The 27324-nt window shown below is 47.8% G+C and overlaps 1 protein-coding gene across 5 annotated transcripts; it reads left to right on the top strand.

Annotated features, from left to right (window-relative positions):
• Window positions 1-149: 149 nt before the first annotated feature.
• Window positions 150-27017, top strand: Clcn7 (chloride voltage-gated channel 7). Of its 5 annotated transcripts, XM_051181124.1 has the most exons (25): window positions 151-376; window positions 9648-9716; window positions 11055-11126; window positions 11221-11286; window positions 11766-11898; window positions 12246-12355; window positions 13219-13299; window positions 14488-14550; window positions 14656-14739; window positions 15631-15724; window positions 15989-16053; window positions 16557-16673; window positions 17081-17135; window positions 17739-17799; window positions 18423-18561; window positions 19213-19306; window positions 20924-21093; window positions 22182-22233; window positions 22538-22665; window positions 22891-22976; window positions 23272-23401; window positions 24383-24442; window positions 24525-24701; window positions 25097-25177; window positions 25392-27017. In XM_051181124.1, the coding sequence occupies exons 1-25, from the start codon at window positions 239-241 to the stop codon at window positions 25476-25478; spliced, it is 2412 nt and encodes an 803-aa protein (XP_051037081.1). In that variant the 5' UTR covers window positions 151-238; the 3' UTR covers window positions 25479-27017. The 5 variants fall into 5 exon arrangements, with proteins under 5 accessions (XP_051037080.1, XP_051037085.1, XP_051037081.1 ...); XM_051181123.1 differs by lacking the exon at window positions 25392-27017 and having other exon boundaries at window positions 150-376; window positions 25097-25342; XM_051181125.1 differs by lacking the exon at window positions 25097-25177.
• The last annotated feature ends 307 nt before the right edge of the window (window positions 27018-27324 follow it).

Below are 27324 nucleotides of genomic sequence, written 5' to 3'. Positions count from 1 at the left end.
TGGGTCACTGATTTCAGTGAAGATATTGACTGATAATCGCTCTTAAGATGTCTAGCCTGGGCTGCAAGGACTAGTGAACCACAACTCCCAGGAGACCCTGCGTTCTCTGATCTCTCCGGCCACCATCGTTAGTCACGTGGGCACCGAATGGTGGATCACGTGAGTCCCGGCGCGCGTCACGGGAACGCTGCCGGACCGACGGCAGGCTGTTCTTGCTGAGTTTGGTCCTCGGTGGACCATGGCCAACGTCTCCAAGAAGGTGTCTTGGTCCGGCCGAGACCGGGATGATGAGGAGACGGCGCCGCTGCTTCGAAGGACTGGGCAGCCTGACGAGGAGACGCCGCTGCTGAACGGGGCGGGGCCAGCCGCGCGCCAGGTGAGGCCCGCGGGCCGGAGCTGTGGCCGCTGCGTTCGCTGCGCCGGTCCTCGGTGCGCCGGAGGGACCCAGGGGAAGGCCACAGCGGTTTCCTCTATTATTATTGTTGTTGTTGTTGTTGACTCCCGGAAGACTTTTATTTTTGACAGTTTCTCACCCATTACCCTCTTCCTTTCTTTCCCTTTGAACCCCTTCTTCCAGTCTAGTCCCAGTGGCTACACCATTAGAGAAAGGGATATTCTCTCCTCCAGCAGTCATTAATCGTCATTAGCTTTTCAGCAAGAGATCATAGGATTTTTAACCTTCTTTGCTGTTTTTGTTTTCTTGATTGTACTCTTCGTGGTGAGGGTCCGGCCCTGGGTTTACACATACTACTAGGTAAACATACGACCTCTGATATGCTCCCCAGGCTGGCCGTGAATTCATGATCCTGCCCCATTTTCTCAAGGCCTGAACTACACACCTGGCAGATTTCACAGTTTAAATGGCAGAATTGCGTTCTTAGTGAAAGTGTCTGTCTCCTTATTCACAGAAGGAATTCCAGACGTATGGGACATAATTGCAATGACAAGTTTTATCACCCATTTTCTCTTACTACCTAATTGAATTTGAATTTGGAATGTCCAGCCAGACGTGATAAGCAACAAGTCAGAGGCCATAGTGTGCTCATCTCTCAAAACACAGTTTGTGCCTTTAAATGCTTAATATTTCAAAAGGCTTACTGGTTTGATTACTTGCATGCCTTTGGCTCTCCTACCTGTGTGCATTGTATTAACTTTGAGTCAGGTGTTTATGTGAATCTCTTGATGTTAATCTGTTTATAACCGGTTTTTACCTTTTACCACCTCTCCTGATTTTAGAGTTGTCTAACAAACCCTCCTACCATTTTAAAGGCTAGGAAGAACGTAAGAACAGGCTGTTTTTGTTTTTTTTGTTTTTTTTTTTTTTAATCAAAACTTACATTTAGGTTTTTCTAGACTCTTGAATGTGCATCAGACAATGCAAGTCAAAGTCAGTTCCTTGTTGCTGGGAGGCAGCTCAGCTCCCTTTGAAGTGATATCTGCCTGTAAATCTGGTCTGCTGCAGTATCTGAAGTAGAGTGGTAGGGCTGTATCAGTGTGTTTCTGGGAGGTGTGATTTGTTATCCCTGTTGTAAAGAAAGTAACCTTGGGGGCTGAAGATATTGCTCAGTGGCTAAGAGTGTATGCTGCTCTTGCAGAAGACCCATGTTCAGGTCCTAGCACCCAGGTCCAGTGACTCAACCATCTGTTACTCTAATTTCAGGGATCTGACCACCCTCTCCTCTCCTTCACTTCTCTCTCTCTCTCTCCTTTTCTCCCTCCTTCCCTCCTCTCTCTCCCTCCCTTCTCCTTTCCCCCCCAAAAAGAAAGTAACCATATGTTGTAAACTGGTTTTAAGAAAGGAAAAGACTGGAGGGCTGGAGAGATGGCCCAGTGGTAAAGAGCACTGGCTGCTCTTCCAGAGGACCTGGGTTCAATTCCCAGCACCCACATGGCAGCTAACTATCTATAGCTCCAAAATCTGATATCCTCACACAGACATACCAACAGGCAAAACACCAATGCACATAAAATAAAAATAAATAAATTTTTTAAAAAAAAAAAGAGAGGAAAAGAGTGGAAAATGACACAGTTGGGTTTTGTTGTTATTTGTTTGGTTTTGCTTTTCTTTGCAAATAGACCTAAGTTGGTTTCCAAAGAAAGAATTGATCTTTTCCCCTAAATACCACTATTGCTTTTAAAATTTTGGTTAATACAATTGATTGGCTGCTGTTTAACAACTCAAAAAAAGTAATTATGCACCTGCTCCATTGTGGGTTCCGAGGTGTGTGTGCATTAAGGTGCATAAGACAGCTTCCTTCCCTCTGGAAACGGGCCCAGCTCCTTGCTGGTTCTATGTGAGGAGCCCTATAGGTGTGTAGGTGCAAAGAGCACTTTTGTGCCCTATGTGAATAGTGCAAGGTCCTCAGACAAGCTCAGGACAAAGAGAGATGTTTAGAATGCTACAGTAGTTTGGAATATGATGCAGGGTGTGGCAGTTCTGTTCAGGCATGTTAATTGATTTCGAGTTTGGCGTAGGTCTAGGAGAAACATGCAGGAAGCTGGGGGTCAAATGCTAAGGTATCCTTGCCCTGCTTAGGCAAGTTGAACAGGCACTGGCTACAGGTTGGGAATCCTTTGCAGTGGTCACCAGACCAGGCAGAATTTCAAGCAGGATCTGAGGCCTGCTTGTGCCAGTTTTCTCATCTGTAAAAACTTAGTGAATGTATAACCCTGAGCAAGCCTGTTAGAAAACAGGCTCTCTGTAGATACTAGTCATTAACAGCAAGGTCTGGATATGAAGAATGCTTGCCCAGCATCAGTGATGTCCTGGGTTCCGTCCCCAGCACCAGTGCCATATAAAACTGGGTGTGTAGCAAATAGCTGTAATTCCAGCATGCAAGTGATGAAGGCAGGAGGATCAGAAGTTGAAGGTCGCTGATGACCTAGATGAGACTCTGTCTTAAAACAAGCAAGCCCCCCCCCCAAAAAAAAAACCCTGTCAAACTAAAAGAAACTCATCTTTGCCCTTGACATTTGTCCATGGCCCCCTCTTCAGCTGAGTGATTTCTTGGTGCTGCTTTACTCAGTGAAAGTCTGCTCTGGATAATAGGCAAGCTCATAGTCAGATGTGGTGTGTCCTGGTACTGCAGCAAGAGTCTATGAGCTAATCCAGAGTCAGTACCCTTTTGGAATAAAAAGGGAGACACAATGGGGTGACCCTGGGCACTCACTGAACATGAGCTTCTTATCCTGGCTACCTTCTGGACCTCTGGGCTTTGTTACATACAGCATCTCCAGGGTTGGGTGGTGTCTTTGTTGCCACCTTAGTTAGGCAGAAGCAGGCCAAGCAATGAAGTACTTGTTATGGGTAGGACAGGCTGGGACCCCTTTTAAAGCTCGGGCCCTGCAGGACTACCTGGAGGCCAAGGCTTTGGTCCTTTTCCTAGGTGTGGGGTGATAATGGAACAGAGAGAGGGTGAGGTCATCCGGCAAGTCATGGTCATGTGTGTGGACAATGGGAAGTAGAGTATTTTGTAAGGCTGTTTGATCCTAGAGCAAATGGTGGTGGCAAGGTGGTAGTGTATATTCGCAGTCTCTTTAAATGCAGGGCAGTTTTACAAGCCAGGTTTTAGAATTACCACCGGAGACACCCCCTCCCTCAACAGAGGAGGACCTCAGGTGAGTGTGGGACTGTATTCTGCCCTGGTAACTTGACACCACAGACTATGGCCTGAGGGGCTATTGCAGAGCTTCAGGGAAGGGTCCTCTAATCTCCAGTGACCCTTGGGCCTTGCTATCTTCTGGTGAGAGCTGTTGGTTCACAGCCTTAGGAATTTGTCCTCTCGCGCCTCATAAGCAAGCCTTAGCCCAAGAGAGTGTAGAGAGCTGAAGGACAGGGTCCTGGCAACTTGGAGCAGCCATACAGGACCATATATCCACCCCCAAGTCTGCCCCTGTGGCCCTCTCCTCCCTGCTCTGGCTGCTCTGCTTGTTGTAGGTCTCTCTTCCCCATTTTCTGTCACCTTTGTCACATTTGTACTGGCTGTATAAACTGCTTTTTCTTTCTTTCTTTTTTTTAATGTCCCCATTGTAGCAATTTGGTGCTTAACATTGGAGCCTGGCACCTGGCAGCTGCTCAAGGAAGTGAGGGTGTAGAGCTGGTAGTGTGTAACAGTGAGCAACTTAAAAATATATATATATGGTTGTAGATGGTGGGGCACGCCTCTAATCCTATCACTCTGAAGGCAGAGGCCGGCAGATTTCTGAGTTTGAGACCAACCTGATTTACAGAGTGAGTTCCAGGACATCCAAGGCTAAGTAAAGAGACCCTGTCTCAAAAAAGTGTTAAAAAATACAAAAATAGGGTGTCCCCAGCTATGAAGTGATGTTTTCCAGCTCAGGTTCCCCTGAGACTGGAGGATGGCATGATGGCATACTTCAGTGGTTGTCCTCCTCTGTCAAATAAAATGTGTGTGTTTGTGTATTCATACCTATATACGTATGTATTTGGGTATTCTTTCTTTTTTAAAGACCTATTTATTTTGTACAGGCCAGAAGAGGGCATCAGATTTCATTACAAATGGCTGTGAGCCACCATATGGTTGCTGGGGATTGAACTCAGGACCTCTAGAAGAGCAGTAAGTGAGTGCTCTTAACCTCTGAGCCACCTCTCCAGACATACGTATGTATTTGTAGGAAGAGCACATAACATGAATGTGCTGTCTAGGTTCATATACTATTTTTTTCCCTTTTTTTTTCTTTTTGGTTTTTATATTCTTTCCTTCAAAAAAAAAAATTAGAAAAAGCTTTTTTTACATATCAATCCCAGTTCCTTCTCCTTCTCCTCCTCCTCCCGCATGCCCCACCAACTTCCTATCTCATCTCCTTTCTGCTCCCCAGGGAGGGTCTTCAAAGTCTATCACATCATTTGGAGCAGAGCCTATGCCCTCCCCATGTCATTCACTATTCTTACTCATTCACCCTATAATGGAGACTGAACCCCAGGCTTCCTGTGTACTAGACAGGTACTCTACCCTGCCCACTTCTTTTAGTTATTTTTTGTTTTTATTTCTGAGACAGGGTTTTTCCCTGTAGCCCTGGCTGTCTTGAAACTTGTTCTGTAGACAAAGCTAGACTCAAACTCAGAGATCTTCCTGCTTCTGTCTCTCAAGTGTTGGGAATCAAAGACTTGCGCCGCCACCACCCGACAAGTTTTTATTTTTATGTTGGGTCAGAGTATTGGTATAGTGTATATGTGGCTCAGGGTGGTCTTGAACTCTCTGTGTAGTTGAGGCCAGCTGTAAGCATTATTTATTTATTTATTTTGAAAGTGTGTGTATCCCCACGTGTATGCCATAGTAGATATGTGGAAATCAGGATAACTTGGAGTTGTGTCTTTTCTTCACCATATGGATTCGGGGGATTAAACTCAGGTCATCAGGCTCAGGAGGAGAGAGGTCTTTGTCCAATAGGCCCAGGCTTTTAATTTTTGATACTCCTTCCCCAACCTCTATATCTAGCATTATACATTACAGTTATAGCACCACCCCTCTGGTATATTCTTTTTCTTTTCTTTCTTTTTTAAAATTGCTTCTGTTTTTGTTTTTGTTTTTGAGACAGGGTTTTTCTCTGTAGCCCTGGCTGTCCTGGTACTTGCCTCAGCTCACAGAGAGCCTCCTGTCTCTGTCTCCTGAGTGCTGGGGTTAAAAGTGTGTGCCACCATCACCCAGCTTCCATCTGGTAAGTTCTTAATATTGGGCAATTAGTTTCTAGAATTCTTTCACCTTGTAAAACTGAAAGTGTACCCAGAGTTTTCTTCCTTTTTTTCCTCCTTCAGCCCCTGGCCACCACCTGTTATTTTCTGTCTTTATGTATGTAACCACACTAGGGAGGCTGGCCTCAAACAGCTTTGTAACTGAGGATGACCTTAACCTAGAACTTTTGGGAGATGGTGAGTGAGCAGAGGCAGAATATCACAACATATAGCTCTGATAGGCCTGGAACACACTATGTAGACCAGGCTGGCCTGCATGTATTTATGTATGTATGTACACATGTGCGTGCATGTCCAGTCGCTCAGAGCTTTGCTCATGTCACCTTTTATGTATTTGTGTAATTTGTAGTTTTCTGCCTGTCAGCCATTCTCAAATACTATGATTTGCATTTATGTTCTGTTTTGAAAGTTACCTTTTTAGTCTTTTGGTATGTGGGAATTTTTGTTTAATGTAACTTTGAAATAATTATAGATTTCCAGAAGTTGCAAAACTAGTCCTGAGCAGGCCTGTGTTCTCATGCAGTTCCTTCTAGGGCAGTGTGTTGAGTAATTAATTGTGGCTCAGTACCAGAGCACTGCGTTTACCAGTTGTGCAGTGTGTCTAGATCCTTGGGAACTTCTGTCGTTCCACTCCTTAGTCATGCACAATTCTAAGCCCCTGCAAAGGAGGACCAGGCACCTGCACCCCACTGTGGTCTGTGGGTTGTTCTGCTGTAACACATTGCTCTGTCAGCCTTCACCTGGTTTTTGGGTCCTGCTTGCTGCTGTATGGATTTCGGCCACTGCTTACCAAGTCTGGGGTCGAGGATATCATGTAAGCAAGTGCTGTCATGTGATGCATAGCCAGCACCTTTCCCATTATCCTGTTAAACTGTTGAGGTTTCATTTTCTTAGGCCTTTGCTTCTGACTCTTGGCACCTGTGGAATAGTGAAACAATTGTTGATGGCCTTTGGCTGTCTAGCTCATCAGTGATAGATAAAATAGACTGGCCACCTACCCTTCTCTCTGCTGTGCCTTTCAGCCCCTACTTCATTGTCCATGTTTTCTGCCTGGTCACTCAGCATGTAGAGGAATTTCCCTAAGGGGGTGAATGGGTTCCCTGGTGAGTGACACACCAAGAGTCTTATGGACTGTGCCTGTCACATGCACCTCTGTATACAGATTGACCTGGAGGCTGTGACAGCACCGAAAAACTCTTGAGAAGAGTTCACCGGTGTACAACAGCTTCGTTTCTGGGCCAGACACTGACCAACAGGCTATGGATTGTACCAGCCCTTTTTCTGAGCTTAGCGGTTTAAGACACTATTTGTCACAAAACTTCTATGTGTGTTGCTAGTTTGCCTGCATGTATATCTATGTAAAAGTGTCAGATCTCCTGAACCTGTAGTTACAGACAGTTGTAAACTGCCTCATGGGTGCTGAGAATTCGGGTCCTCTGGAAGAACAGCCATGCACTTAACCAATGAGCCATCTCTCCAGCCCCCAAAATGTGTAACCCAGGCTCCCCTCCTGTCTCTGCCTTCTTCAGCACATCTTACCGGTGTGTACCACCATAACCAGCAGTTCCAAAACTTTTGAAAAGAAACATGCACACTTTGTTGTTGATACTTGTACTGCCATTTACATGCACAGTCCTTCATGATTTCAATGTGAACCACACTCTGGAAATCACATTAACATTGTGGTGTAGCACAACTTCAATCTCAGCACTCAGGAGGCAGAGGTAAGTGAGTTTGAGGCCAGCCTGATCTATAGAGTGAGTTCCAGGCCAGCCAAGGCTACAAAATAATCAACAGAAAGAGAGACAGACAGACAGATGGAGACAGACAACAAAAAAACATTATGTTGTAAATACTGATTCCTTCCCAAAGATATATCCACTTTCTAACCATGATACCCTATGAGTAGGACCTCTTGTGGAAACAAAAAATTTTTGCAAGTGTCACTATTAAAGTGAAGTCATCCTGGAATGGCCCTGTGGATCTGGCAGAGGCTGGAGCCATCAAGAGCCCAAGGAGTAGGAAGGACTTCCTGGAGTCTCTGGAGGGATCAAGGCCCTACCATACCTGAATTTTACATTTTTGTTCTCCAGCACTCTGTGAGAGAACATTCTGTTGTTTTCACCCTCCCAGTTTGGGTGTAACAGCCTCAAGAGCTAATATACCCCCATCATAGTTGGCTACTGTCCCCCAAAACCTCTCACACTCCTTACTGTTACCATGTTACCCATTACAGTACCTCAGATAAGTTTGGCACCTACTTGTGTGAGTGGAATCATGCATGTACTCTGCATGAAGCTTTGGTGGCTTATAGTTCATTAGAGGTGTCCTGGGTATAAATGTCATACTATAATAACTGCTGGGTGAAATAGAGGACACTTACCTGGCAGTGCTGGTGCATGCCTTTAATCCCAGCACTTGGGAGGCAGAGGCAGGCAGATCTCTGTGAGTTTGAAGCCAGCCCGGTTTGCAGAGTGACCAGGAGAGCAAGGGCTACACAGAGAAACCTTGTTATTAAAAATAAATAAATAAAAATAGAGGATGCCTGTGTATTACAGGAAAATGAGCAACCTAAATTTCTTTAAAACTTTATTTAATTTTACTTACATGGTGTTGACTCCTCTGAAAATAGACTTACCATTCAAGAACTGAACCCTGATCCTCTGCAAAAGCAGCAAGTGCTTTTAACAATTGGGCCATCTCTGTGTCTCTGAAAACTAGTAACTTTTAATGTGTATTCCATGCAATATTTTAAATGTGCTTGGTAGTTCTTACATACATTCCTTCATAGGAAGTTCAAATGTAACCAGGATACTATGCTGTTAATCCTGTTCATGGTGGCCCTCAGAATTGACTGTCCCCAATAAAGCATAGAGGGTGGCCTGCTTAAATGTAGCTTCTTGGTACAACTTGCCAAGTGTCACTAGCTAAAGCGAACTTTGGTGCAACATATCTTTAATCCAGCACTTGGGAGGCAGAGGTAGGTAAATCTCTGAATTTGAGACCAGTCTGGTCTACATAGTAGGTTCCAGGACAGCCAGGACTACATAGAGAAATGCTGTCTCAAAAAAGCAATAGTAGCAGTAGTAACAACAATAATAAAAATGTAAATGCTTGGGGTCCTAATGAACCTTGATAAGAGTCTTGGGAACAGGAAACAATGAGGCTAGGTATACAGCTGCCTCGGTGTTTCCAGAAGATAGCTCCAGGGACAATTCTAGTACATAAGCTGATGGGTTGTCCTTGGCATTCCCTCTGTCTTCCACACTTGGTTTCCATCATAGATACTTTGCTTTTTAACACAGTGAATGGAGGGCCACATGACTCCTGCCCAGCTTAGAAGTTAGCATTCCCTGTAGCCCCCTTCACCAGCATTCTGGTAAATACCCAGGAAATAGTTGAAATTGGGCATAGGTACCACTCTGCCTACAACTTTATTGGGCAGGCGTGAATTTAGCCAGATTGGGAGGCTCACAATCAGGAAAATGTCCTAAAAAAGGGTACTGGCTACACCAAGCTGCACCACTACAAGGACCCACTCTACCTTGTTACAATTTCTGCTTGGGAGGGCTGCATTAGCATGCTTGAAGCAGACAGAGGCCTAGAGAAACTGGACTAGGCTTTGTAGAAGTGGTAAGCAGGGGAGGAACCATAGCTTCATGGCTGTGGACACTGGCTTTCTTGGACACGTCCAGTAGCCCTTGGCCCTGGTGCATGGTCATGTTTCCTTTCATAATGGAACAGATGGGATGGTGCACTAAGATGAGGGAAACTGGGCTTTCTGTTCCATGCTAGCCTTCTCAGGGACTGGCTGTGCATGTTGAGAGCAGACCAGGGTTCTAACACCTAAGGCAGGGTGTAAGGGTGAGGATGAAAATGAGTAGTATTCTACTTCCCTCATCTGGTGCACTCATGGCCTCTCTTCTGTTTTTAGTCTCATTCTGCATTTTTCCGAATTGGACAGATGAACAACGTGGAGCTGGATGATGAGCTTCTGGACGCAGTGAGTTATATAATGTTCCCTGCTCCCACTGATCTGACTTTAGTGAAGGAAAGTGGAAGGGTTGCATGGTCAGCAGATAACAGGACTCCCTTACAGAATATGGATGTGATCTCTGAGGTCAAGTGACCAGCAGCTTCAGGTGTGAAGAGGTGGGCAGAAGCACTGTGTCAGGGAGGCCATGGAGCACAGAGACCTTTGGCAGGAGTGAGCTTAGTGTGAAGATGTCCAGGTGAGGTGTGTCTCAGAGGAATGAGGAGTCCTCAGGTATGATGACTGACCATGGGATGGATTCTGGCATCCCCAAAACAAGTTCTCCAAGGACTAGGAGAGCATAGTGCTCTTATTGAGGACCAGAGCTGAGATCCCAGTGTCTATGTCAGATAGCCCACAACTGTCTGTACTCCTAGTTCACAGAGATCCAGCATCCTCTTTTGGCCTCCATAAGTACTTGTACTAACATACACATGGCAACATACAGACACACATGCATACACATAATAAATAAATAATAAATTAAAAAAACAAAAAAACATGGGAATGTTTCCTGAGCCACTTCTCTTCCCTGGAATTTGCTTGTCTTTGGTTCTGCCTTCTGTTGTTTTACTTGTCCCTGTGGGCAGTGATGCATAATGTTCTCACATGTCTTCGAGGCCAGAGGTATTGGCTCCCCCCCGGAACAGGAGATACAGGCTTCTCTACCCAGAAACCAAACTTGGGTCTTCTGCTAGAGCAAATATTCAACAACCTCTATCATTGCTGCAGAACCCTATTTTCTCTTCTTTAGTGCTTTTGTTTTTATAGACTTGGGGATGGAATCTAGAGCCTGTGCCTGCTAGGCAGGCACTCTGTCATTTAGCTGCCTCTGTTCTTATTGTTACTTATTCATTTATTTGCCTTGCTACATAACTCAAGTTGACCCTGAATTTCCAAACCTCTTTTATCTGTTTCGTATGTGCTAGGATTCTTGGTGTGCTCCACCACACCCAGCTTTGTTGAGTGTTTATAATCCTTTTTCTATGTTTATGAAATGGTCTGTGGCCTGGCAGTGGTGACACATGCCTTTAATCCCAGCACTTGGGAGGCAGAGACAGGTAGATCTGTGAGTTCAAGAACAGCCAGGGCTACACAAAGAGGCCCAGTCTCAAAAAGCTTTACTCCTGAAATAAACCTATGGTGTTTGCAGGGCCCCATATCTCAGGGGACGGTGGTTGTAGGTTTCTTGTGACTTCCCAGTCTTGGGTGTCAGATCATGATGAACTATGGGATTTGAGACTCAGCCCCTTTTCTTCTCCTTGTTTCTATTCCCAAAGAGCATGGGACTGCTTTTTTCTCACACAGGAAGTGGATCCTCCTCACACCTTCCCCAAGGAGATTCCACACAACGAGAAGCTCCTCTCCCTCAAGTATGAGGTGGGTTCCCCGTCCTCCCTGAGCTCAATCCCTACCCTTTCCAGCCCTGGTCTCTGGGTCATTAATCAAGCACCTTGTGCCCTGGTCTGTGCAGAGCCTGGACTATGACAATAGCGAGAACCAGCTCTTTCTGGAAGAGGAGAGACGAATCAACCACACAGTAAGCACGTTGGGCTTGTGGCTAGTTCACCTGGGTGCTGGCATATTGGGCCAGGCAGTATCCCTGTTCTATCTCCCTCTCTTTTCTCCCCCGAGCCTCTGGGTTCTACTGCCACAGTTTCATGGTTTGTGTGTGGAGGGTGGGGCTCCAAACATGTGACACCTGGCCCCAGATACTGGAAACTGCAAGGGAGGGCTAAAATCATCTTGGCCAATAAAGCTCTTCTGCAGATGGCAGAAATGTTAGTAGCTAGGGGTGAATTTGTAGGGAATATTGTTTACGTCCTTGTGACTTCCTGTGGCCCTCAGTGCTCATTGAAACATTTGTTGGAGGCTTTTGTTAGCAGATTTGGGCTGAGAGCTGAACTTTGCACTGTGTGGGGTGGCAGCCCTTGAATCTGCCAACACCAGAGCAGTGCACAGCAAGTACCAGCTGCAGTGCCCTCCTTTGACTGCACCATGTTTCCCATCCCTGTCTAGGCTTTCCGGACGGTGGAGATCAAGCGATGGGTTATCTGTGCCCTCATTGGAATCCTCACAGGCCTGGTAGCCTGCTTCATTGACATAGTAGTGGAGAACCTAGCAGGCCTCAAGTACAAACTCATCAAGGACAGTATCCTCCAGAGATTCTCAGCATGGGGCACATGGGGTGAGGGTCCAGTAGCAGAACCCAAGTATGTGCCTTCACAGGCAGGCAGTAAAGAATAGAGCAGGCCTGGCTCCATAAAGACTAACCCCACTATACACACACACATCTCACCATATGGGTGGTGTAGTCAAAGTCAGACTGTGAGGTGTCTCCAAGTTGTCTACTTAGCACCGTAGCCTGCTAGCTTGTCAGTGGTTGTACTGGCCCAGGTCATGAGATGATCTGGGCCAAATGGACTGGCCATAATAGTGGGACCAGCAGGGCAGATGTGTGCTCCAGGGTACCAGTGCCTGTCCTTGACAATCCCTGAGACATCGACAAGTTCACAGAGAAGGGCGGCCTGTCCTTCTCCCTCCTGCTGTGGGCCACGCTGAACTCTGCCTTCGTGCTTGTGGGGTCTGTGATTGTGGCCTTCATAGAGGTAAAGCCACTGTGTGTCTCGGTGAATGGATGGGCCCCTCTAGCTTACCCACCCTGGGCCCTGTTAGCTTGTGAGGATGGAGGGTTTCTGCCAGAGAGAACCACAGTGTGGTACAGATTGGAAATACTCAAAACAGAAAATACCCTGGGGCTTCCTCAGCTTGGCTCCTAGTGGTACCATATTTAACCCACCAGTACAACCCACACCTCATCCCTTGGCCACCTAATTCATACCCAGACCATAGATATACCGTGTCTACCCCATACTTACATATAGTTAGAGCTAGGTCTGTCAGGGCCTTTACATAGCTAGACAATGGGGTATTCTAGGGCCTGCAAGTTCTCAGGAGTTTGTGCAGCTCACGCAAGTATCCATGCAGAGGGGCAGCAGGACCAGACATTCCCCAAGGAGACTGTACTCCCATCCCACAGATAGTCCTTCCAAAATGCATCTTTATTCCAAGGCTCCCAGGAGTACTCCCTTCTCTAGGTCCCTCTACGCTCTTTTTCCTTTCAGTGGGGTGATAAGAGAAGGAACAGACAGCATCCAGACCTTCTGTGTGGCTACATAGCAGCTGTCCCATATATTAGGAAGTTCTAGTTGGTGCTTGGAACATGATGAGTGTCTTGTCCATCCTCCTCTAACTCACTTGGGGATACATGAACACTAGACTCTACACTTGGCCCTTTACACATGCCCACCAGGTTTTCTCTTAGGGCTCACTCCATTCTGGGCTGCGGTAGGGAGGGGCCTCTACTTCCCTGACATGAAGCCCTTCTCCACACCTGCCCCCCATGTTTCTTGTGGTTGTAGAGGCTGCATCCCCTTACTCCACCTGCTCAGTGGCACCTCTGTCTTTCCAGCCAGTTGCTGCTGGCAGCGGAATCCCCCAGATCAAGTGCTTCCTCAATGGGGTGAAGATCCCTCACGTGGTGCGACTTAAGGTGAGGTGTGATATGGGGCAGGGTGTAGAATTTCTGCTGGTTTAGTTAAGTCTGTCTTTGTTTGACCCATACCTGGTACAAGCTGTGTTTACAGCAACAGATTGTACATCTGAAAGTAGCAAAACTGATCTTTGTCTTCAGTAAGTAGTGCAGGAATATGAATGTTGTGATTGCAGTCATGCAGAACATGTATTAACTTAGAACTGTATGGCCTTGAGTATTTCAGAGCCAGAGAGACCTAGCTAGGGTGGAAGATGGCTTGCCTTTCTTTCCCTATTTTCAGAGTTATCTCTCATGCTTGTGTTATGTAATATTACCAGCATCCTAATGCCACAGAGGCTGAGCAGTTGTCCACACAGTCTCATTATTGGTTGTTTTTGCATGATTAGCCTTTTTGCCCAAGTCTGGCTAGATACTGTCTCCTGTCCCTATCTTAGAAGGCAGGTGAGCATTGGCCTCCTTTGATGTATTCCCATGGCTTCTTTGTAGTGCTCCCAGGCCTGGGGCCCGATAGCCAAAGAAAGGCAGTGTGGTCACACTCTGGAAAGCAAGAGACCTGTGCTGCTACTCTGCTGTAGAATAGGGTAGACATGATGCTTCTGGACATAGCACCGACTGTTATCCATACTAGACTTTGTGGAGCACTCTGGAACATTTTGCTAAATACCTTTGGCTAACAGGCTAGGTTTAGCGTGCACTGAATATGATGTTCTTCCCAATATCCCCCTCCTCCCTGCACCAGGGGCAGTATATCAGGGGAGCCACAGTCTCTCAGCCCCCATCTTCATGGTTCCTGGCCTGATGTGGGGAGGAATACTGGGGTGTCCATGGAGTGGGTGCTAATGTCTCCAGGGGAAACACCTGTGTGTTCATCAGATGGAGGCCATGCTGTCAGTCCCAGCTAGTAGTTGTCTCCATGATAAAGCTGTGCTGGGCCTAAAGCAAAGGCATAGTTGTAGGTAGGTTGAGCCCCTCCCTCAGGACCCTGTAGAGATATGGACACTAGATCCCCCAACGGGTTATGGAACAGGAGTCCTGAATGCTGCCCTAGCATTTGTGGTGTGAGTGGATGATGAGAGTGAGTACTCAAGTGAGCACTCATCACCGGTGCTGGCTTTTCTTGGGCCTCTGGGGCTCAGGCACGTGTACAGCATGTTTATTCAAACTCTGCATCTTCCTTGTTTCCAGACGCTGGTGATCAAGGTGTCCGGTGTGATTCTGTCTGTGGTAGGGGGACTAGCTGTGGGAAAGGTAACAACAGAATGAGTGAGTTCCTCCTGAGTCTGAGTTTCTGTCTTTGGGAGCACACCAAGACCCAAGCATGGCCTCTGAGTACTTATTGCTTTGTGCTCCCAGGAAGGGCCAATGATCCACTCGGGTTCAGTGATCGCTGCTGGGATTTCACAGGGAAGGTCAACGTCACTTAAGCGAGATTTCAAGGTGAGTCTTTCCATACACACATGTGGACTGGGGAGTCATGGGTGTATCTCAGCTGGTCATCTGCCTATGCAGTCTTCTCTAGATCTCTGGGTCTCCCTTAATATCCAGTTGCTGTCCCCATTGCTGACTCTAAGGACAACCTCCCAGTCCAGGTGGTTACAGACCATGTGGCTTCTCCGTGGTCAGTCCCTAGGATTCTGGTGTTATATGTTAGTATGATTATGTTGAAAAGGATCTAGAGCTCTGACCAGCTTCTCAGAGGAACAGTCACTTGAGGGAGGTCAGAGCTTTAAATGACTACTCAGACACATAGTACCATTTTGTCATGTTTCTTACTGTTAACAGCAATAAGATGGGCATTATACTAAACTTCTATATTGATAAGCCTATAACCATCTTTTGAAATAGTCACTGTATAACTCAGGCTGGCCTTGAACTTAGGATCCTGTCTCAAGGCTTCTGGGAGCTGAGATGCCAAGGATGGACCACTAAGCCTGGCTGAACAATCCTTTGTAAAAATCAAGAATAAGTTTAGATTTTTCCACTCATTGGATTTTCTCCCGTTATTAAGGTAGAACTGGAACAAGAAGTTCATAGACTTCTTGCATGTGTTAAGAAGTTGGGTTACTGTCACAAATGGAATTCTGTGGTTATGTTCTCAGCTGTGGGTACATGGGCACCCCTAGCCTTCCTGTTTTCTTCACTATCTGTCATATTGTTCTCTGAATCCAGTAGCCACTGCTATGATTATAATGTTGTGATTATTAGAAAAAGGGTCCCTGCCTCTTACATCCTCTTTGGTCCCTTTGGTGGGACCTGTTTTCCAACTTCCCTTCCTGTGATAAGTGACCCTTCAGAGCCTCCCTAACGTCCTCCATCTTTGTCTTTCAGATCTTTGAATACTTCCGCAGAGACACAGAGAAGCGGGACTTTGTCTCAGCTGGAGCTGCAGCTGGAGTGTCTGCTGCATTTGGAGCCCCTGTGGGTAAGGAGCCAGTTCCACCTCATCTGACTATGTCCTTGGGTGCTTCATGGTTGGCCAGGATGGGGAAGCAGGTCTTTATTGTAGGCATAGTTCTGATGTTTGTAGACAAGTGCCAGGCAAGGGTATGGACAGTGCCTTATAGCCACCAGCTGTGCAGTTTCCTTGTGTCATGTCTTAATGCCCTGAGGCCTCTGTTGGGCATTGGCAGTGAGTAGACCGCCCTATGGCTTAGGTGGCACTTTAGTCCTGCCACTTGCTTTCTAGGTGGGGTCCTGTTCAGCCTGGAAGAAGGTGCATCCTTCTGGAATCAGTTCCTTACGTGGAGAATTGTAAGTATCTGAAGAAGGCAATCATGCTTCTCTCTCCCTTGAGAACTCTTCATAGTCAGTCATCCTTTTATATTTTGTATTGTAGAATCCCCCAGTGGGTCCAGTAGCTCTATACCTGTGCTAGGTGTTTTTGGTACTGGGGACCTCAGAAACACTACCTTCTCTTATATCCTTCATTAGCTTGTCTATAGAGCAATTATGCCACCTTTGCCCAGCCAAGCAGTAGACCCAGCCCCACTTGATTCCAGCCTCCTTCATTTTGTCTTAGATGAGGTATCCAGACACACAACTTTCCAAATGACCAAAAGTCCCAGTCTCCGTGTCTGGCTCTGGCATTCAGATGAAAGTGTTCTATATAACTCTTAGAGCCTGGTGGGCCAAATGTGCCTTTGAGGGTTTTGGGTAGCTCTAAGGACATTGAGTACTGAGTGGGCTGGGCAGGGCTCTGAGGGTGCTAGGTGTCTCAGACAGGTCTCTAAGGCTCTGGTTTCTCTTTGCCACAGTTCTTTGCTTCCATGATTTCCACCTTTACACTGAATTTTGTTCTGAGCATCTACCATGGAAACATGTGGGACCTGTCCAGCCCAGGCCTCATAAATTTTGGAAGATTTGACTCAGAGGTAACTTGTTCCACCTTGCCTTTTCTGGTGCCATCTCAGAGCCCTGTTGGCTAAGATTTGAATATGGCTTTGGGGAAGTCTAGTTCTTGGTAGGGATGTTGAATTCTTGATGGTTTGAGGACCCTGTAGTGCTCTGGGAGTGTGTACAGGGATCTGCTCCCTCAGGGATTTGAGTGTACCACAGCTACAGTGTGAGATGGCTCCAGTGCTAAGTACCAGGCTGCAAAAGCTACCCAGGCATAAGCTCAGCCATGAAGGGCCATAAGATCTCAAAGAAGACCTATGGTACTTCTTTGATTCTGTACAAAAGTGCTAGAAGGCTCGGTGCCTGTAGCCATAGTTCCTGCCCAGTCCTGTAATTTAAGCAGCAACTTCTTAAAACCTTTGTTTTTTCCCCCTCTGTACAGAAAATGGCCTACACCATCCATGAGATTCCTGTCTTCATCGCCATGGGTGTGGTGGGTAAGGGCCCCTCCCTGTAGCATGGACCAGAGTCAACCTGTGTTGGGGAGGATGAACTCCCAGCTCCAGAGTGGTGCTGTGAAGATCTCCACTCCTCACCTCTAGGCACTGTCTTGATAGAGATCTTATGAAGATGTGTGCAGGAGTGGGCAACTTAGAAAGAACCCAGAGCTTTAATTCTACTGTGGCAAAGCTTCAGCCCTGGAATGAGATTCCCGGGGCGGGGCGGGGGGGGGGGGGAGGACGACGGGGGACGACTTTACAACATTTACAACATTAACAGAGTGAGGACTCCTTATCCAAAATACTCAGGGCCTGAAGTGGTTCAGAGTTCCCTTTTGGTTTTCCTCCCAGATTTCTTTTTCTTTTTCTTTCTTTCTTTCTTTTTTTTTTTTTTTTTTTTTTTTTTTTTTGTTCTTTTCTTTTCTCCCATGTTCAGTTCATACTGCTCTGTAAGAAGCTGAGTGGAGTGGAAGGCAGAGCAGCCTTAGTGGTAATGCCTGGGGAGCCATCTGACAGTGCACTCTCACCAGGGCGTCCCACTTCTGGGGGCCTCCACTGTCCTCCTTGTGAAACTAACTTCTGTCTCTTTTCTGGTTACAGGTGGTATTCTTGGAGCTGTGTTCAATGCCTTGAATTACTGGCTAACCATGTTTCGAATCAGGTGAGAAGGAATCCCTTTTTGTGTGCCAGATAGACAGTGCAGTCCCACTGGGCACAGGAAATGGACGATGTAATGGCCTTGTTAGTGTCGTTTTCTGAAGTTTTACCCAGCTTAGCTCTCAGAGCAAGTCAATGATGTGTGGCCTGGGGGAAAGGGACAAGTGGAGTGGGGGAGAGGCAGGAGGAGCTTCAGAGGCTGAAGAGAATGTCCCCTGAGAGACATTCCTCAGGTCCTGAGGTCTGTGAAAGTTAGCAGAGAAAATTTGTCACAGAGCGGGACGTCCTTGGTGAGTTAGCTACTGCCTGCCTTCTGCCTGGGGTGCCAGCCCTTTTATTAGAAGAGAAGCAATCAAATTTGGGAAGACGCTGAATGTCTTCTGGGTTTTTGTACTGGACTAAGCTACTGTGGTAGTGTAGAAGGGTGTGTTGTTACTGAGAAGTCTATAGCCATAAGGAGAAAGATAACCCCAGGAGTCTAGGCTGATTGATAATTAAACCTGTGTTGTTTTGTCCTCTCATCAATGGGTGCTGGGTCAGGTTGTTATGGCAACTGCCAGAGGCAAGGCAGGTGAGGCTACTCTTCTTGATCATGCAGCAAAGTCCACCCTGGCTTTTGGTCTCTAGGTACATCCACCGGCCCTGCCTCCAAGTGATTGAAGCCATGCTGGTGGCTGCTGTCACAGCCACAGTTGCATTCGTCTTGATTTACTCATCTCGAGATTGCCAACCCCTGCAGGGGAGCTCCATGTCCTACCCGCTCCAGGTAGGCATAAGTCTTGGGTTGGCCCTATGACAGGACCAGCTCTCCTGAATGTTTTTTCCCAGTGGTAACAATGCTAGTAGGCCTTAGGATTGTTCTGTAGTGTAGGGTCCCATGGTAATCTGAGGCTGTCTTTTAGGTGCCTGGGGAATGGGTGGTGGTACTAGACTGATCTCACCATAGTCATTTCCAGACACCTGGAGAGAGTTTTAGAATGGGGCTTGGTTTAGATTATAGAAGTACATACCTGTAACTGTACAGAAACCTTATAGTGATACTTGTAGCAGCTCATAATAGCCCCCAAACAGGAGCTGCCTATCTCCTTAAGCCAACGAATGTTGTGTCGGGTCCCTCCATGTAGTAAATGGCACTCATTTGAGAGACTGGGCCTACTGGTTCCCAGGGCCAGTGTTCAACCGTTGATTCTGAGGCATTGCTTGTGAAGCTCCTAGGTTTCCGTTTCTTCTGAATAGCAGGGACAGATCTCCATCTCCCAGAGAGGTGGTCCTACCATTGAAGCCTTAGCTGAATTTACACTTGGGCTCTGTGTTCTGAGCCCAGATCTGTCTGGTGCTCTCCAGACTCAGTATGTGAGCACAGCACAGAATCTGCTCTGTGGCATCTCTCCCTCTGTCCTTTCTCTCAACTCCACAGCTCTTCTGTGCAGATGGCGAGTACAACTCCATGGCTGCAGCCTTCTTTAACACTCCAGAGAAGAGTGTTGTCAGCCTTTTCCATGACCCTCCAGGTATGTACAGTCAGCATGGCTGAGACTTAAGGACAGTGGGCAAGTTCTTGGCTTAGAGTTCACTGCCCTGGGCTAAGGAGTCACCTCTGGTATGGTGAGGTCTGTTGGAGTTCAGGAACCAACATCGCAGAGTTGGGAACATGGGGTTACATGGTTCTGTGGGGTACCTGGTGGCCGAGCATCTGGAAAGGTACTGACTGGGCTCCTCACCTTCTCCTTTCTTCCTAAGGACAGTTGTCTGAGTCACCTCTGTCTTTCACCAGAAGAAAACCTAGCCTGGTGACTTCATGCCCAGGCCTTTGTGGGCTCAGCCAAGCCCTACCCACCATGTCCAAGCAGAGCTAGCAGCCTTAGGCATGTGTCTCTGGCTCCTCCCCTTCTGTTCTAGTTTGCTTTCTGTTGCTGTCAGTGATAAAATACTGACCAAACCAACTTGTGAAGGAATGGGTTTATTTAGCTTACAGATTACAGTCCATCTTTGAGGGAAGCTGAGGCAGAAACTGAAGCAAAGACCATGGAGGAACACTGCTTTTTGCTTGCTCAGCCCCCTTCCTCATACAGGCCTGGCCCACTCACCCAGGGACATACTGCCCACAGTGTTTTGGATCCTCCCACTTCAATTAGTAAGCAAGAAAATGCTCCCACAAGCATGCCAATCTGATGGAGGCAGTTTCTTAGTTCCCACCTCACAAGTGTATCAAATTGATAACTGAAGTTAACCATGCCATCCACCCTACCCAGGGGGATAAGCGTCTACCACCATTTCCTGTCATAAGGCTACTGGGGACTTCCCTGTTTGGGGGGCTGTCCATAGGAAAGGATCATGAAAGTTAATAGATAAATTTGGCACAGAATAAGCCAATGTCCTTCCACACATGGATCTCTGCTCTTACTGACCTGCCCAGTGTACCTCAGTAATCTATGCCACGGTGCTCTTAGCCGCACAGACTGATGGTGCTTTCCCCTACCCTGGTCTTCACATAGGCCACTGTGGTTCTTCATTCCTCTCTGTTCAGCCTTGCTTCTCTGGTTTCTCACCCACAAATATAACCTCAGCATTTGTCTAGGAAGGACATACCTCCCAGGTCTTGGAGTTTGACCACTGAATTACAGTAGCCCACAGTGGTTTGGGGGCCCAACAGGACACACCTTGATCACCTCTCAACCCTGGTGTTTTCCCTGAACTGCTAACTGTTATAGGGATCCCAGGCTCAGACCATGACCATGCTCAGGCTCAGGGAAGGTGTCCTAGTGCAGCTGCCATATGTGAAGTCACACCAGTTGTGAGTCCAGCTGAGTTGGAAGTCTGCTGCTGCTCTCAGGAGCATAGGCTTCCTCTTACTCCCAGATGAGGGCTTTCATATAGGACAAGGCACATCAAGCTGTTGTTTGGAGTTTGGTGCTGACATGGGGCCTGGGTGGGCCCTTACTGCACTTCTCACCATTACTTCTGACTCTAGGAACCTACCTTTCTCCCGGAGCAGCTGAGAACACAGTGCTTTCTGGGGACCACTGGGAATCTGGGCTTTGGTGGCCTGGTTCTCAGGGTTGGCTGGCAGGACATCCCTGTGTAGACTTGAGTTCCAGCTACAGTTCAATGGCCTTCCTTTTCCCTAGGCTCCTACAATCCTATGACACTAGGCCTGTTCACCCTGGTCTACTTCTTTCTGGCCTGCTGGACCTATGGCCTCACAGTATCTGCTGGTGTCTTCATCCCATCTCTGCTCATTGGAGCTGCCTGGGGCCGACTCTTTGGCATTTCCCTGTCCTACCTCACAGGGGCAGCGGTGAGTTGGGGGAGGCATGCCAGAGCTCCACTGCTCAAGTGTTCTGGTGGCCCTAGGGACCACAGTAGGTGAGATTCGGGTACTTAGTGCAGGTAGACAAAAGTTCTAACACTGTCAAGTGGCCATATCACATAACTGTGGAGACATGTTGGGAAAATGAGAGAGAATATAAGGGGAAAAGAGCCCAGGTCCATCTAGCATTGACCTGCATGTAGGTCTGCCCTTCCTCTCGCCAACTGCTGGTAGAATTTGGGGTTTTAATCTGTGTATGTTTTCTTGTTTAAATCATTTGGATAAGATGAACAAATTACAGAAGGGATAACAACAGGAAGCGTATACATGTCCCTCCCCTGTCCTCAGGCTCAGGTATCTGTCTAGATCTCCTTTGGTTGAGTTCTGTCTTCTGAGATGTGATTCATAAGAATGATTGCTTTGAACATAAACAGTTCAGTGACATTAGCTTAGCATTGTGCAACTCTCACTTCCAGCTCCAGAGCTCCCTCTCCACCTAGAAAGGAACCTTACTGCTATTCGCATTTGCTCCCATTTTCCCTTCCCCTGTCTCGTGGCCTCTAGCTTCCTTGCTGTCTCTGGGCTCATCTGTTGCCAACATTTCCTAGGGTACACAGTGTACACCCTCATATGTCTCCAACTGAGTATGTTGTCTGCTTGGTTCATCCCTGTTGTAGCATGTCCTAAAATCTTTTTTACACAGCTGAATGTCTTCCCTTGGGTGATCCAGTGTGTCTGCATGGGCAGTGGCACCTTGTGCATACTTTTGCCTTGCTGTCTTCCTTCATGTACATTCCTCAGCACAAAGCAAGTACAGCCTTCTGAATTCATAGGTGTGGGCAGGTGGTAGATAGAGTTTGTATACATATCCCTATACAAGGCACATCTAGCTGGAGTGTTAACTCACAGGTTGTAACAGAAAGCACTGGAGTAGAATGTTCTGCATGTGAGCCATGAAATTCACTCCTGTATGTGGATCAGTAGGCCCAATTATAGCATCTTCATTAGTATACTCTGGCAGATTTGGGTAAAGGATTGCCACTACCTCTGATACTCAGCCATGTTGCCTCCCACAGATCTGGGCAGACCCGGGTAAATACGCCCTGATGGGAGCTGCTGCTCAGCTTGGTAAGCCCCAGCTCTTGCCCTGTTTGGTGAGTGGGTCTCACTTGTACCCTGCCCACCCATTATGAGTTCTACCAAGGTTGGCCTTTGCCATTCATGTGAACAAAATAGAAAGTGAGGCAGGTGAGGTCATCAGCCCCATAGCATGGCCAGATGGCAGTAGTCAGGGTCCTGCAGTAACCTTCCTTGCTTCTGGGGTCTGAAAGATGGGTGGGTTAAAAAAAAAACAAAAAACTAAAAACTATAGACGTAGCAGAGCTGGGGATCCTGTGTTTAGAGGGATAGGTCCTTATGTTTATCCCCACAGGTGGGATCGTGAGAATGACTCTTAGCCTGACAGTCATCATGATGGAGGCCACCAGCAATGTGACTTACGGCTTTCCCATCATGCTGGTGCTGATGACTGCTAAGATTGTGGGTGATGTCTTCATTGAGGTATGCAGCATGAGAGGAATGGTTTGTCTTCTGCTTACCCTGGATGCTGACCTTGTAGCCTGACACTGGGGTTTGAGGGGCCTGCAGCAGCTGCACAAGGAAGTAGGCCCATTGAGCCGCTCCCTTATGCCCTTCCTCAGGAATGGGGCAGTGGTGGGGCACTGAGGGAGGCAGTGTGCCTTGAGAACCCCTGGGCAGTGTCCTGAATCATGCCTCTGTACCCAGGGCCTCTATGACATGCACATCCAGCTGCAAAGCGTGCCCTTCCTGCACTGGGAGGCCCCTGTCACCTCACACTCCCTCACTGCCAGGTATGGCCAGTTGGCTTGCTAAACTCTCAGGTTCCTGGGTGCTGTGGGTGGATGTGTATTGGAAAAACCCTGAATGCCTGTGGAGAGCCCAGGTACCAGTGTTCCCACTGTAGCTGGCCCATGACTGGTCTCCCAGTGCCTAGCTTAGTTTATAGCATGGAAATGGGGTTCTTGGGGTCCCAAGTCTGACAGCTTCATGTCTGTCAATTAAGTATTAACATGATACAAGAGTACCTTGATAGTATGTGGTATGAGTGTTACTGAATTAGTATCCTTGGGTTGGGCCTCTTGGCAGGGAAGTAATGAGCACACCTGTGACCTGCCTGAGACGGAGAGAGAAGGTTGGCGTCATCGTGGATGTCCTAAGTGACACAGCATCCAATCACAATGGGTTCCCCGTGGTGGAGGATGTGGGAGACACCCAGGTACTGTGGGTACCTTTCTGAGTATAAGTTCCTTTTTATTTTATGCCCGTGAGCAACATATGTTGGGGAAGTTCATCATGTAGTTCACCTGAACAAGATACCTTTTTTATTTTGGTTTCTCGAGACAGGATTTGTCTGTAGGTTTAGAGACTGTCCTGGAATTCTCTTTGAAGACCAGGCTGGCCTTAGAACTCACAGAGATCTGCCTGCCTCTGCCTCCTGAGTGCTGGATTAAAAGGCATGCGTCACCAACACCTGGCCCAAGAAACCTTTTTTTTAAAAAAATAAAAAGATTTCTTTTTATCCTATTTATGTGTTTTGCCTGCATGTATACCACCTGCATGCCTGGTGCCTACAAAGGCTGGAAAAGGGCATTAGCTCCCCATGGAATCAGCATTAGAGATGCTTGTGAGCTACTGAGTGGGTGCTTAGGATCAAGCCAAGGTCCTCTGCAAAGCAACAAGTGCTCTTAACCACTGATCCATCTCTCCAGCCCATGAACAGGAAATATTGTGTTACAAAAAAAAGTAAAATCCTTTTCTTAGCTGGCCTGTCCCCACAGTCCAGGCCTTGTGTAGTTCTGACTGTACTGGACTTGTCAGTCATGGTGTTGTGACCTCTATCAGGAGGTGCCAATGAGATGTGAGCCCAGCTAATGTTTACCCCCTTGCCCAATTCTTACTCTGCTGGGATGTGTTGAGCATTAGCCCTGGTGGCTTGAAAGAAATGTGAGAAACATACTTGGCTTATGTCTTGCTACCTGTTGATTGCATTCTCAGCAGCTGGCTTCCATGCTCTGCAGACAGGGTTAGCCCTGTCTCAGATACTTAGCTATTAGCACGATTGTGTGATTGTGTATGAGAGATGCCCATTTCAAGGCCTGTGCTTAGAGGTGACTATTAAACAGCACCTATGGGCCATTGGGGAATCTGGCCAGATTTTCCCACTGCAGTCTCAAGGCCTCTCTTTTCTCTCCTGCAGCCCGCCAGGCTCCAAGGCTTGATCCTGCGCTCCCAGCTCATCGTGCTCCTGAAGCACAAGGTATGCCTAGCAGTCCATGGGTGGGGGTATCCTGGGCAGCATCCTTCACAGTGGCAGATACACAACTGGCTGCTGCCTGCAGGTGTTTGTGGAAAGGTCCAACATGGGTCTGGTGCAGCGGCGGCTGAGGCTGAAGGACTTCCGTGATGCCTACCCTCGCTTCCCCCCAATCCAGTCCATCCATGTATCCCAGGATGAGCGGGAGTGCACTATGGACCTTTCTGAATTCATGAACCCCTCTCCTTACACAGTGCCCCAGGTACTTATTGACCCAAAGGAGTTGGGGGCAGGCCTGGGGTATGGATGACCTCCAGGGCCCAAGCTAGATGCTTTGTACACTTTGAAAAGGTAAGGAGCTCCTGGAATCTTGTGGAGTAACTGCTGCCAGGTAGAGAGGAGGCCTTCAGAGATGGTGCAAGTGGGGGTTGCTGCCTGAGATGGGCCATCTGACCAGAATTTATCAGGGACAGCCTGAGAGAATTGGGGCTTCAAGTAGCAGTGAGCCTTGAGAACCCCACTAGCAGCACGTAGGGGCTTAGCATCAGGCATGGAGGGGAAGGGGCAGCTCAGGATCATGGAAATTCCTGGTTTGGGAGTTGATTCTCTTTCTACAGTGGGGTGAAAGGGGGCTAAAGGCAATTAACTACTTTGCAGGAGGCGTCTCTTCCTCGAGTGTTCAAGTTGTTCCGGGCTCTGGGCCTGAGGCACCTAGTGGTAGTAGACAACCACAATCAGGTGAGGCTGCTCGCTGTCCTGCTGGAGAGTGCTGGAGCTGGTTCACACTCTGTTTCCAGTATCCCTGCTAGGTTGCGGGTGGACATTGGGTCCTGTCTGTCACAGGACAGTGAACCTTGGGATCTATCCTGTTGTTGCACACATACTTAACACTGACTGGTATATAGAATATGCCATCATATGGAGCAGAAGTGCTCTGGTGTTGTTTCTGCAGGTGGTCGGCCTGGTGACCAGAAAGGATCTGGCAAGATACCGCCTAGGGAAGGGAGGCCTTGAAGAGCTTTCACTGGCCCAGACGTGAGGGTTGGCTCCACCCTTGTGCAGTGGTACCTGAGCCCCTCTGCACCTCCTCCCAGGGTCCCTGGTCTCAGCCAAAGCCTAGCCCTCTGGGCAGTGCAACAGCAGGAGCAAATGCCCTCCCTGGGCCTGACTGGTGTGGGGGCCAGATCCTTTGTCTTGGGCAGTGGGTTTACATCATCAGCACTTTCCTTGTTCCCTGACCCCTCCAACCCCTTGGACTTGCCCTTCTCCTGGGTTCCTTCTCCAAGGATGAAATGTGTGCAATTGCACCCCATGTGGCTCACTTCTCAGAGCCAATAGAAGCTGGTGTGTGTGTAAGTGTATGTGTGTGAGAGAGACAGACAGGCAGACATGAGCTACTACCTATTGCTGTTTCTTCTCTGACTCTGAGCACCTATGCTGTGGTTGTAATGCCCACACCAGCCAAGAGCTTCAGCAGCAAGGGCATGAGGAGCTATGCAGCCTGGAACAGACTGTTGGGAAACCCACATGTGCCATCCCATTCTTTGTCCAGAAGATGGAGAGACTGGTTCTGTGACTGGGGCTGGAAGGCTGCACATGAAGATTGAAACTGGATTTACCTACATCTGCTCCTAGCTTTCAGAACTGGGGGTCATGGTACTGTGGACCACAGCTGGAAGGCAGGTCTTCCTGCAGCACTTAGGATCCTGATGTCCATAGTAGCTTTGCTTGTAACTGCACTGTAACTGCATCCTTGGGCAGGAGCCTCCCAGGACCTGGCCATCCAAGGGTAGCCCTAAGATGGACCTGTGAGCACCAGAGCCAAGGAGCCTCACCTCCAAACCCTGGATTGTCAAAGTTGGTTCCACTGGACCAAGCTAGACCCAACATCCAGCAGTCACCTTCTGAGTTTCCTTCCCAGGACACTGTAAAGGTAGTTCAGTGTCTCTGGCAACTGCTGCCTCCCAGTTGTCATCCCTCCAGGGGAGAGGCTCTTCCTTCCATGAGGAGATGGACTAAGTATATTGTTGAGTCTGGGTATGGGAGACTCCTCTCTCTACCTAGGACTCTGCCTTCTGGAGAGTTGGGCACTCAGCATCATGATAAAACAAGTGCAAGTGGTACCTCTATAAACAGTAGCTGCTGTCTGTGATGGGCAGTGGTTTGCAACTCTTGAGGAGTACTTCAGCTAGCCCAGGGTCATCCAGGGACCCTGACCTCAACCTTATCTCACAGTCTTGCCCTCAGGCACAATGCAGAGCATGGTTTCTGTCATCTGCTTGGATGATATCCTATCCTCAAGCCTGGGCCTGACAGGCTCTGCATGACAAGAAGTTGTAATTGACCCACCTTGCCTGCTCCACTGGCCCTAGTGGGTAGGTCTTTGTGACAAAGGCAGGGTGCTCTGGATTAGGAAGAGCCATATCTTATGTTGGACCCAAGGGGATGAAAAACTGCACAGGGCCTCAAAGACTTGGTACCAAAAAAGCATGTGCAATCTGTCCTCGGTTCTGTGTTGACTACATGTTGAAATGATATTTTTTGGATATATTAGGTTAAATAAAACAATCAAAACTTGTCTCTCCCAATATTCTCATTGTGGCTCTTGGGAAGGCTGAAACTCCAGTGGTCTCATCTGTGGCTGTCATCCTACCCCCTGGGTGTCTCTGTTCTTAGATGCGGGGCCAGCTGTGTCCCATTTGCCTAGGACCCTCACTTTCTGCTCTGTATGTGACTCAAGGACCTGGGAGGGTTCCTAGACAACCTCTTCACCATGGCCATAATCCAGAAGTCCTTTTCCAAGAGGGATGCTTCATAGTCGTCCCCCCCCCACACACACACACATCCTTCAGGAACCAGAAGTTAGGGAGGCTGCAGGACAGGGT

This window comes from Phodopus roborovskii, unplaced genomic scaffold (assembly GCF_943737965.1).
Source record: "Phodopus roborovskii unplaced genomic scaffold, PHOROB, whole genome shotgun sequence".
NCBI lineage: Eukaryota > Metazoa > Chordata > Mammalia > Rodentia > Cricetidae > Phodopus > Phodopus roborovskii.
Note: the sequence above shows the minus strand (reverse complement) of the source record. Positions and strands in the feature narration are given on the sequence as shown.